This window comes from Macrotis lagotis, chromosome X, assembly GCF_037893015.1.
Source record: "Macrotis lagotis isolate mMagLag1 chromosome X, bilby.v1.9.chrom.fasta, whole genome shotgun sequence".
Lineage (NCBI taxonomy): Eukaryota > Metazoa > Chordata > Mammalia > Peramelemorphia > Peramelidae > Macrotis > Macrotis lagotis.
In genome coordinates, this window is record NC_133666.1 from 184,639,091 (window position 1) to 184,652,466 (window position 13,376).

At 31.6% G+C, this 13,376-nt stretch overlaps 1 protein-coding gene across 1 annotated transcript in view; it reads left to right on the top strand.

Annotated features, from left to right (window-relative positions):
• The window catches only part of RECK (reversion inducing cysteine rich protein with kazal motifs), an 84,000-nt gene that overhangs the window by 21,126 nt on the left and 49,498 nt on the right, over positions 1-13,376 (top strand). Inside the window, exon 6 of the mRNA XM_074201669.1 lies at positions 4,076-4,123. Within this exon, the coding sequence (XP_074057770.1) occupies positions 4,076-4,123 (48 nt within the window). The remainder of the gene's footprint in view (positions 1-4,075; positions 4,124-13,376) is intronic.

Genomic DNA, 13,376 nt, shown 5'->3' on the forward strand with positions numbered 1-13,376 from the left:
TTTGTATCTCATGCTGCATTTTCAGCTGTGTGGCATTAATTCCCCCTGCTCATATAGCATCAAGGCTTCCTAAAGTTTCTATTCTGTGTTTTTCTTAGCTATCTTGTAGGGTTGAATAGTTATCTTTATGTACATTATGTACATATACATATATACATATATATATATGTGTGTGTGTGTGTGTGTGTGTGTATATATATATGTACCTACCTTATTCAACCAACTATTATTTAATTCAAAACAGATTATTCATATTTATTCAGCAGTGATGATTAGTATTTTCTTTGTTTTCATCCTCCCTTGCTTTTGGTTTTCTAGTGTTTTATTTATTCTTTTTAAAAAATATTCAAGGGGCGGCTAGGTGGCATAGTGGATAAAGCACCAGCCTTGGAGTCAGGAGTACCTGGGTTCAAATCCAGTCTCAGACACTTTATAATTACCTAGCTGTGTGGCCTTGGGCAAGCCACTTAACCCCATTTGCCTTGCATACACACACACACACACACACACACACACACACACACATACATATATTCAATTAATACTTTCTCTATCCAATCTAACAGTTGCATATTTGCTTTTAGTGTATTAATTTTCCCAACTTAATTTGTTTTTTTATGACAGTTCAACTCAGTAATTTTATTTTTATTACTGTAAGCATTCTTCCTAACACCACTTTGACTGTATCCCATAAGATTGGTATAGTGTATTTGCTAATGTCATTATTTTAATATAACTTAATCTTTAACTCAACATTTCAGCAAGTGATTTTTTTGTCTTATAGATCTGCTTTATTTTGCTATGTTTTTTCTTGTTAAATACTATTGTATTCTCTTTTAATGTAGTGTTTAAAATCTCTGACTTTATGAATTTATAATTTTTTTGAATATATAATGTGATTCTGTATATATTTTTTGGGGAAATTTCCTACTTTCCTCAGTTATTTTTTTTTATTTTTATAAACCAATTGCATTTTTTTCTCCCTTTGAAGTCTAATTTATTTCCTATTTACCTTTTAAAAATATATATTATTCTGTTAATGGAGTGTTGAAATTTCTCACTTATTACTGACTGATAAATCCATTTGTCTTTGAAAACCTACTTGATTTTTCTTTTGAAAGTTGAATTGATGTGCAACCTGTTAACTGGATCATTTTATTGTTATTTTCTAATTGTCAAGATTATTTTACCTATTTCTTGTAATGTTTTCTAATCAGAATTCACATTCTTCTAATATTCAAACTCTAGATTTTCTGGAGTTAGCTGAAACTTAGAAAATGTTAGTCCATTCTCCCAATTTAAGTATCTTTCTAAATTAGGTATATTTTTTTAGGCCACATATTGAATTATTTGTTGTAATCTATTCCAAAAAACTTTTTTCTATTTGTAAATGTAATCCCATTTACAATAAGGGTTCTAATTGGTAAATCTGACATTTTCTATTGTACCATATCATTTGTTTTGTCAAAGGACTTACAGTTTTCCTATTTCATTAGTACTAATCTTTATCCTTAAGAATGGTAATTAATATCTGTCTTGTCATCTCCAAATACACAACACTAACTCTTTTCCATTATTTTCCATTACTAATTCGATGACTAAAGAACAACATATAAGGGAGTGCAATTTATTTAAAATTGTCCTCATTTATATATTTATTAACTGAGCATGTTTTCCTACATTTCTTTGAATTACTCATATTATTTTTAACACAGTAATATTTCATCAAATTTGCAGTTTCTTTCAGTCATTCCTCAGTTATTGGGTACAAAATTTATCTAAGTTTTTTGATTGTTAAAAATAGCATTTCTGTTGATATTTCTATAGATTGTTGTGTTTTTTGTTTCTTATCAATAATCTATTTGGGCCATGAAGCCAGCTGTGTAATGTTGTCAATAAATGCAAACTTATATTTTTTCATAATTCCAAATTTTTCCCCAAAATAACTGAATGAATCTATAGCTCTACTCACAGTGAATTAATGTTTCTGCTTTCTTAAAACCCTGCCAATAGTGAATTTTTACAACTTTACCATCTTTGTCAATTTGTTGAATATGAGATAATATCATAGAATTGTTTTAGATCTATTTTTCTCTTTCTCTAGTTATTAATAATTTTGAGTTCTGCTTATTCTTTGATACCATATATGTTCTAGGACATAGCTATTGATCACATAAATTTGTGTCATTTTCCAACAAATTTTGGATGTCAGAATTTTTATCATTGAGACTTCACATAAGAGTATTTTTCTCCCTGCTTATATCTTTTCTTGTTCTAGGTTCATGTATTTTATTTGTGTAAAGCCTTTTTTATTTTCATAGAAATCAAAATAATCTTTACAGTATTCTCTTTGTAATATTTATAAATAGCTGTTTACAAAGTAATCTCTTATCCATAGCTGCTATGTGAGGGAGATAACCATTCTAGCTTTTAAATCTTGTTATATATTACCTGTGATATTTTTTACCTTTATGATATAGCCTATGGTTGCATTCAGCTTATTTATCCATTTGGAACTTATTGTGGAATATGGTATTAAGAATAGGTTTCAACCTCTTTTTCTTCACACTGCTATCCAATCTTCTTAATAGTTCTTATTGAATGAAGAATTCTTTCTCATAAATTTTATTATTTTTGATTTGATTAAATTTTATATTGATATAATGTTTTCTTCTAAGTCAAATTTATTTGATCTGTTTCACTCATCATCTTTTCTACTTAGACATTTTCTCTGATATCCACCTCCTTCCTGCTATATTAGAGTCACCACTCTAATATAGGTTTTCTTGACCTGGCACTTGGACTATTGCAGCAGTTTGATCTTCCTGCTTTAAGTCACTCTCAAATCCAATTCATTCTCTACTTCCTAAAGCACAAATCTGTCATTTTCTTACTCAGTAAACTCCAGCGACTCCTTGTTGTTTCTAGATAATATATAACCTCCTCTATTTAGCATGTAAAGGCTTTCATAATCTACCTTCAATCTACCTTTCTAACCCTACTATTCATTTTTCAGATACTTAAATGTATTAGGAGTAAGGGATACAAAGATACAAAAAGGGAATAAATCCCTATCTTCAAGGAGGGATGAAGATGAGAGGGGATGGAATCAGGGTGATTGTCCTTGAGAAAGGAGATTAACCATCTTTTTATCAAAGACTAGACTAAAAGAGGAGAGAGCCTTATGAGGGTTGATGTCTACAGAAGGGGAAAAGAGGAAGTTCACAGCAAATAGCTTCTGTATTCTCAGTAATGTATAAGGCAAGGTCATCAACTGTGAGAGGGAAATGAGGAAGAAGAGCAAGGGTAAAAGAAAAGATTTGGAACATTTATTTTTGTTAGGAGTAAATTAGAAAATCAATTAGAGATTATGCTGCATTGGGGACCTAGTTGAGATCAGATAAAAGAAATTTCTAGTGAACTCAGTCAACTTGGTTGTATGCTTTATCCAGTTCTGAAGCAGCTTATGAGTAGCTGCAAAGGAGATGAATGATGGGAGCATTCCAGATTTGGGGTTTGTGTGTGTATTCTATCTGAATTTTAACAAGATAGTCTAGCTTTGTGGATAAGTAGTTTAAATAGGAACTCTATGTGGTTTTAACTGGGTCAAAAAACAGTACCCTCAAAAATGTTGATGTTATTCCCATAGGGTGAGGGTCCTTTATGACATGATATAGATGAGTTTTTAATTAATGAAATTTTAATTGTTCTGTAGAACTCTGAGAAACATGGGAGTTATTGTAGGGGGTGTATAAAACTATGCAGTTACATTCTATCAAAAAACATAATTCAGTATAACTACTATAATCATGATGAATTAGTAATAAGTATATCTTGATCATATCACTGATTATGTAGATGCTGTTATGACTGCTAAAATAGAAATTCATTTAAAAACATTACTGAATTCATTTTAAATTTTGCCATATATTTTGATGATTAATGGCTATTGATAATACAAATGTCATATGAGAATCCTTGAGCATTTTGATCTTAAGGTATTTCTGTTTTGTGCTATTTTTAATTGTGCTAATGTTTTGTGCTACAAATTAATGAGAACTCTATTGACTTTTAGGCTTCTTCTAAGAATGATATTTCCAAAGTTTGCAGAAAAGAATATGAGGTATGTATTTTGCTTTAAAGTTTAGAAATAATATTCAAATACTGTTAGAATTAAAAGAAAGATTATCTTTTATCTCTGAATAAACTAGTTTATACAAGCAACACACATTGGCCTTCTCTTAGAAATTTTTCTTTAGTTTGCACAGAAAAATTTCATTTACCTCATTTGAGAATTTTTTTGAAACTGAGCACTGGTTTTATAAGAAATATATAAATGTAATGTACAGATTACATTACTTAATTCAAACTGAAGATTTTCCACAGGAGCTTATTATTCTTTATTTTAAAATGATCCAGTTCCAGTTAAACTTCTAATGTTCTGACATATCTCCCTTTTTCTACTCCCTTTCCCCACTTGATTGATTCCCTACCAAGACGCATTGCTGTGGTGCTAAATAGTGTGAATAGTTTAATGTAATGCCTATCTTAGGAGAATTTGTATCTTAAAAGAGAAAAGAGAGAACTGTGCTTAATGCAAAGGAAGTCTATCTTCCAGTGATGAAATTTCAATTATGTGTCACCTGTTCAGAGGTAGGCCTTTTTGACCCCTTTAAATGATACCCACCAAATAGGCTATTCATTGTCTCTGCAACAGATTGGACCTAAAAAGTTAGGTCTAGTTGAACTTTTCTGTTGGCTTCCTATAGCTTTCAAATTTAAAAGAGGAACGTTCCATTGTCATCCATTGAGAACAGCTTTGCCCTTCATGGGATCATTTTCACATAATCATTTACACATAAGCACCTTCTTAATTTCTTTTAGCTATATAAAATTTGGCAGCCTATTAGATTCTTTTTTCTTGGGTAAAGAAAAGATTATCAAGTTAAAAACTACTCTTTTTTTCACAGTCTATGTCTGCATAGTTATAATCAAGATTTCTTTCTTCCAACATTTAACATTTGAAACATTTGAAACTGAAGAATTTTGTTCATTTCTTGTCCTTTTGTGCTTTGGGCCAAGTTTTATAATCTTTTATCTATTCTTCTGAAGACAGTTTTCAAATGAATTATAATTTTTTCTGTTCTTCTTATTGAAAGTGTACCTTGATTAAAAAGAAATGAAAGGTCCTTCTCTTTTTCTTATGCCCTTTACTTTTGAAATGACTACTATTTAATTTCTCTTGGCTAACTTGAATAATTCTATCTTCTCTCCCAAATTATGTATCACACTGTCCATCTTCTGTAACTTTTCCTCTATTATGTTAGTCTGTTTCCTTCCCATTTCTGGATTTCTACATTGCCCTAGGAAGTCTGCCAATATGTGTTGATGGAGGACGGGAAAGGAAAGGTAAGAGAGATTAAAGCAATCTATGATAGAAGTCTTGAGAGTAGCTTTTTTTCTTTACTGACTAGATAACCTGACTCATTTTCCCAGTTTCCATTCTCTTATTTTTGTCTGGAGTTGATTAAGTTCTGGGAGGGTTCTTCTCTTTAATATGAAATTTTACCTTAGGGGTTGGATTTTTTTTCAGATACACTCAGACCCCATTTTATTAATCATAATATTTTGGAGATGTTAAGAAAGGAATCTATTGAATGTTGACAGAAAGATCTACGAAGGGAGATATGGTTAAAATAACAAAAAAGACCCAAACCAAGTATCAAATGATTTAGAGAATAACATGGCATATGCCAGATAAAATTAGTGTAATTATATTTACTGCAACTAGACATAGAAAATTTGGAGAACTGTCTTATTAGGACTTTTCCCCTTCTTGGTAAAGAGCCATACAGAGATTCAACCAGATGTGTAAACTATGTCCATTGTGGAATAACTTTTCAGAGAACTTGTATTCACATTTGGTAGAAGAGCTAGAAAGTTCTAAATAAACTAATGCCAGAGAGATGAAATAGATATTTTAGGTTACATTGTTCATTATTGTTACTTTGTTGGATTATCTGAGACATTTATTTAAAAGTAATTGATAAAAGGTTCTAATGGGTTTGTATAGGTTTCTTTTATGCTTTAAAATACAAAATCAATACAAATTAAAGTAATCAAATTAAAAAGAGCTGTAGCAAAGCATACATAGTTCCCAATTAATTATGGAATAATTATTCAGATTTTTAATTATCTTGGCCCATCTCTTTCCAGCATTATCTACTTTGGACCTATCTAATTTGACTCCCTTTAGTAGTTAAAAATTAGTGCAAGAAAAATGGTTAAAGTTTGTTCATTTTACCTACTTGTTAGTAATCTGAGCAAGAATTTTAGAGGAGTGAAAATTTTTGTATTTTACATATCAGTTTATATAATTTTCTGTGATTGAAGAAGTTTACTCATTTCTTGAGCCTTTAATTTACAATATACAATTTTTTTTAAGGTAGGACCTTTTTTCTTGTTCCTTTTTTTTGAGTACTATATAAAGTACTTAATACTAGTAAGACCTTCACTAGAAGCATTTAGAAAACAATATCAAGCATATAATAAGTAATATAGTAGTGACCATTCACTCTTTTTTTTTAAGTTTTTGCAAGGCAATGGGGTTAAGTGGCTTGCCCCAGGCCACACAGCTAGGTCATTATTAAGTGTCTGAGGCTGGATTTGAACTCGGGTCCTCTTGACTCCAGGGCCAGTGTTCTATCTACTGCGCCACCTGGCCTCTGGCCATTAACTCTTAATGTATATTTGTAGGAATAAATCATTTTTGGCTCTTATTTATTATGTGAATATTTAATGGAAGAAGTAGGAATTGAGATTTCTCAAAATTGAGAGTATAAGTTTATTCAGCATCTAGTGTAATCATTGTATATTCATTCTTAAGATGAAAAAATAGCATTAAATGCATATTATTTTAGGGGTAGCTAAGTGACTCAGTGGGTAGAACACCAGTCCTGGAGTCAGGAGGACCCGAGTTCAAATGCAGCCTCAGACACTTAACAATGACCTAGCTGTGTGACCTTTGGCAAGTCACTTAACCCCATTGCCTTGCACCCCCCCCCCCAAAGCACATATTGTTTTAGAAAGATTAGTTTGACAGAGCATCCTGTAAAATTATGTTTGGGGGGAACATAGACTGTGGCAGAGAAAGCAGCCAGGAATCTTTGGTGATTTAGTGAGAGTTGAAAGTGGATGTGAAGGTTTGAATTTGAAATTTTAAAGAAAGAATAGGACACAATAACATCAAATATATTGAAATGGTAGGAATGGACAGAATAAAAAGTGATTCTTAGCTTGAGCATGAATGACTGGTAGCCCAAAGTTCTATACCAACAAGCTAATACATGATGCATTTAGATGTAAATGTTGTATGTGAGAGAACATGGGACTCTGAGGGTGAGAACTGAGTGACTTTAGAGTGATACGAAAAGGAGTTACTAAGAATATAGATATTAATACAAAATCTAAATATTAGAAAGCACTTTGTAATTAATTTTAGAACCTTCCCAAAATGGAATGTATTGGATTGCCAGCAAGATAGTGTGCCTCCCCAGCAAAGGAAATGTTCAGAGAATAGAACACATATGTTGTATGAAGGATTTTTGTTATTATTACTACTACAGGATCAACAATTCATTTGAAGCCAGCAAATATTAAGAGTATGCTATAAATAGACTGAGTAATAAAGAATTCCCATTAACATTTCATATGTGTGACCTGAGAAGCTACCATACTCTCCTCACATGATATATCCCTACTTTGCTCTTTGAAATATTGACAATAGACATGCAGAAAGGAATGGAGTTTTCATACACAGGCTGTGTTGAAATTTTTTTTCTATGTTCTGTGGAAGAAGAATTTGTTAAATGGATGGAGGAATATAAATCACAAAAAGCATATGTTTAACTTGTTTAAGAAAAGCTGTTTTAATGACTGTATTTCATTTATGGGCAAATGGATGCTAATTTCAAAGTAAAAACCCCCACAAAATCTTTTGTTGGAAATTTACTTAAAAGACCTAATAAGACATATATTTGCCTAGATAAGCAACAGGACTTTAAACTGAAAAGGGAAGGGAAAAGTGCATAGATAGATAGATAGTCACTAAGCTAAATACAGTACAGAATAGATACAGTGCACACAAAAAAAAAATAGAAGTAATGAAGTCATGGGGAAGAAATCTGGGAGCCAGAATTGGGAAGTAGTGTGAAGAGTATTTGAATCAGTGTCATTGGAAATAGAAAAAGAAGCAGTAATTGGAAAGAAAGAAGAAATAGATAGCAAGACTAGTACAATATACAATGATAAAAGACTTTAACTATCTGGGAAAAACTCAGGAGTTTTCTACCTGAATCATAGCTAAAAGTATCTTTTATGATAATTTTATCTTTCAGAAAGTAAAGGACTCAACAAGAACTTCTGATCTAGATTGAATTCTCAATAATAAAAAGTTGCGAATTGCTGGGAGAAAATTGATGTAAATCTTTAGGGAAAGATACTACTGTATCTTTGAATTTGGAATAGAGGAGAGGAACTCCAAGAATGGCCTGATATTTCTCATTTTAGGACAGGAAATTTCAAAGGATTCAAACAGAGGAGGAAAGTTAGGAATCTGTGACCTAAAAATGTACAGGAAAAGTCACCCCTAATCAATATGAAAAGCATTCAAGAATGAAAATTCTAAAGATGAAAATGAGAATGCAGCTGAAGAAAAGAGAAAATTTTCTAAAGAAATTAGTATGGGTCTTACCAAGGAGCATGTCAATTAACTTAGATTTAAAAGAAAGCGAAGGGTAAGTAATAGAAAGTAAAGAAGGCCTAACACTGTAAAAATGGTGTGATGGAGTACGGAATGAACTTGAACTATTAGAAAGACTAAGGAGAGATTATTTATTTTGCATTTTTAAGGGACACCGTAAGCAGTAGTGGAAGTTAGCACAGCATAGTAAGTGAAGAGCTAATGTTGGACTTAGGAAAACAGCTACCTCTGACTCATTGTATCACTTGTATCCCAAACATCTCTTTATAAGGCTACAAACTGCAGAACTATTGTCCATGGGGGAAGTGTAATTAGATAGTATTCTGTCTTTTTGCCCTTCAGGTTAACTTGTCCCAAGAAGCATCTTCTAGCACTCTGAGGTGTTCTACATTGGCTTACTATAATGAAAGGAAATGGCAGTAAATAAAACATTGTCCAATGAGCTGGCCCCAAACCTTATTAGATTATACTTGTTAGGAGTTACCTGGAAGAGTAAAAACAGAGTATAGACCCAAGTGTATTGTGTTTATTGTCCTTTTTTAATTTCCCCACAAGCTGAAACTGATCCTGAGTTGTGGGCTTAATCATTTCAAGATAAAATCTTCCCAATAGGTCCTCTATTTCCTAAAAACAGAAAGATAGTTGCTGGGGAAACTGATTTCTGGGAAGTAAAAAACATCAAAAAAATTAAACTCAAGGCATGTGACTGTGACTGTCAACAAAAGGTAGTGATTAGTTAGTAAAATTGCCTTCTACATATTACATGATTTAGGTTTTATCAATTTTAACTAACATTTCCTTTTTTGATCAGAATTTTTGAGGTTTTATTTCATTTACTTACATATGATTATTTTAGTAAGGCGGGAAAATAGGGCAGAATTAGAGAGTAATACCTTCTTTTGAGATGCTATCTGTTTTTCATTCATTGCTCACCAAAATGTGGTCTATGTTGCTACCAAATTCTGGTCACTGAGTAGGAGGCATCCCGATTGGCATTTTCAAATGGTTCATTGTGATGGTGAATTCCTATTTTCAGTCTGTATTAGATTTCTTTGCCTATAGGCCTACTTTGTTCATTGGGAATATTAATAAAACTATACCATATTTTTTATTTACCAGCTACTGATGAATAATAAGAGAATTAAGTTAGAATTTAAGACTGAAGAAAACCTTAACATTTTAGATGAGGATATGAGATGAGTTTCTACCATAATAATAAGGGGTAAAAAGGAATGGTTATTTAAGAACTAAAAATCATTTTTCTCCTTGAATAACAGAATAATTATAATTAAATTGATTTAATTAATGTAAATTTCATGAAATAAAAACTAAACAAATCCCCTATAAGCTATATAGCTTTAAAATGATGAAATTGATTTTCAAGTGTACCTTGCAGTCAGCCTTTTTACTTATGTTGTCATACCTTCTTCATCTGTAGCTTTATATATTTGCATTGCAAATGTTTATTAAACTTAAAGAATATGATTGATGTGTTGAGGTATTTTTTTCCCTTCCCAGTCTTTCTTTTGTTTCCAAATCCTTCTCTAATCTATTCTTTATATTTTCTTTAGAAATTTCTTTTTCATTCTTTCTACATTTAGCCGTCTTCTGTATTTGATGCTCTTTCAATAAGGTAGGTAAAAGAATTCCTCAAGAAAGGCAGTATTAGGAACGTTTGAAAATAATATTTTATCACAAACATAAGGATTTAAATAAAAGACTATATTGAGCTTTTGTTAGATAATATAGTATGTAATAGATAATAATATAAAATATCTTAAGAACTGTCAGAAAGTATATTAGTGGCCTGCTGAGCCACAGTATGAACAATAGTAATTTAATCAATAAACCCAGAATTAGGAGAAATAATTTACCCCTGACTGGGCATAGTCATTCCGCTTTAAAAAAAAAAAAAGAATATTTAGTATTTCTACATATTTTTCATTACATAGTTTTATATATAGTTCAGAAGTAAGAGTAATTGGGAAGGAAATGAAAATTGATTACTATATATGCTTTGCTTGATTAAGGAAACATTTCAAAATGAGTAATGAAAAAGTGGTTTTCCTTTGTTATGTAATGTTTTAAAATTATGTTCATTTTAAATGGAGGTACATTTGGAATATTTTCATTGCCCAGAATTTTAGTCCCTGCAGCAAGAAGACAAATAATTATAATTTTTTTAAAATTGCTTCTAAGAAAACAAAATTACTCCTAGGACTTCTTTGATACTAAGTTGCTTATAATACTTAGGCATGTATGATCATTTTTATCATGTATTTTTCAGGTGATAACCTTAGGTTGTTAGTATAAAATTTACATATGTTAACCTTTTTTTAGTTTGGATTAGAGAGGCAAAATGGAAAATGTCCAATTTGATTTTTAGGCCGTTACCTGCAGCTGATGAGCTCCAAAAAGAGCGAAACCAATTAGGTCCTGCAGTACTGGCTTTAGCATAGATAAAAAAAAAATCTTGGTCCTTCTTAAAATCACATTCTGCTACTTTTTTTGTATATCACTTTTGTATAGTACCCTTCCTTTTTGTGTATTTTAGGTAATTAAATTAAACAAGAGTTTTTATTTTAGAAGAATTATCAATTAAATAGAAGCCCTTTATCATATCCATTAGGAAGTCTATTTAGAGTCAGTGGAAAATACCAGTAACACTAGAATCTTCCCATAAAAATTGTGTAAGAATTATCTAAGAATTTGCTTAGAGTGGCAATTCAAAAATGTTGTTCCCTACAGTTATATGAACACTGGATTACTGCCTAAAATCATAGCAAACAAATCATTCTGAGGGTGATTTTCATTTTCCAACTATTAATTATCATACTTAGAATATGTGTAAGTTGACTTTGTAGAATCAGTGTAGTTTTGAATACATAATCTTGCCATTGAATCCGGGTTTTTTTGCCTTCTTTTGTAAAGTTCCATATAATATCCTTTTTACTAGCTACTAACCATAGTAGAGAGAAAAGTTTAGATTCTATTTTTTATTATTACTTTTATTCCCAAGACCAATTATTTAAACCCATTGTCTTGTTGGGAGTTGTTACCATAGGCGGAAAAAAATAATGAAACAGTTCTTGGTATGAAGGGCACAATGTCAAATAAGGACTTAGTCAAGGCAAGAATATCTTAAACGACCTTCAGAATTAAAATATAAGATATTCATGTACTTATTATTCTTCCCTTCAGTGGGCTTTGCTGACATTTATTCCTTAGAAATCACATCACTGAAACTACTGAATTTTATGATATAACTTTTAAAAGTTTTACACATTTTTTGTTTATACTATTCCTATTTTTATTAGAGTCGATAGTTAAAAGGGAAGAAGAGGATCTGGAATGACTGAGATTTCAAGGGGAGAAAGCCGCTAGACAAAAGGGAGGGATTGGGACAAGGGAGAAAAGTAAGAAGAATTAGAAAAGAACAGTTAAAATGATAGATGAAACAGGCAAAAAAAATCAGTAGCACCTAGATCCTGATGTAAGGAAGCTATGCCATTATAGTCTTGGTCCAAGTTGTTACTATTGGCCCAATCTCTCTCTGATATGTCTTGTTTAAAGGAGTTAATATTGTGATATGAATTTAAAAACTACCTGCATCCCCACTCCCATTGACTAAGAGATTCTTTCTGTTAGCTTCTATTTCATGGACCTGAACATTTAACTGGATTACAAGTTTACAATATTTTGTGAGGTTTATATAAATCTTTGATAGAAAAATGTCTCTGAAAGCAGATGTTTTCTGAGCACAAGAACAAATGCTTGGAGGCAGTTAAGTGCCACAAGATGGAGCACAGGCCCTGGAGTCAGGAGGACCCGAGTTCAAATCCAGCCTCAGAGTGGATATGTGTGACTTAAACCCATTAAACCACAAAAAAAAAGAAGAAAAAGAACAAATGTTATGCTACATTATGTAATCTTCCTAAATAGAACATAATTGTAGTCTTCTGTGAGATCAAAACATTCAGTCAAAAACTGAATTTTACTGAGGTGGATATTGGAAATAAAACAAAAAAACATTCTATCCTTACATAAAACTGGATCCATACCAGGGATACTAAAGAATATTTTGGGATACTAAAGAATATTTTGGTCTAGAAAAAAAATCAACTAAGTTGATCAATAGTATTTTGATACTATTAGAGGAGGAACTGAGTTATCATAAAGATTTGACTTTTTTGCCTTGTTTTCCTGGAGCTTGTTAGTAAATAGTACGGGAAAAAAAAGATTATTTTAGTTTCTGTATAAATTTTTAAAGAGAGACATTATAGCATGATAGATAACAGCCTCTAAGATAGCAAGTCCTAGGTTCAAGTAATGACAACATAGTCTCTTAACCCTATGCTAATTGCTCTCAGTGCCTTTTAAATTAAGTAGGAGTTGTAGATCGGTTGTAGTGTGAGGGTTTCCTCATTGAGAGTTGCCTGTGCTAGGGCCGGCTAGATAGCACAGTGGATAAAGCACCGGCCCTGGAGTCAAGAGTACTTGGACTCAAATCCGGTCTCAGACACTTAATAATTACCTAGCTGTATGGCCTTGGGCAAGCCACTTAAACCCATTTGCCTTGCAAAAAAAAAAAAAGTTGCCTGTGCTAATGAAATCG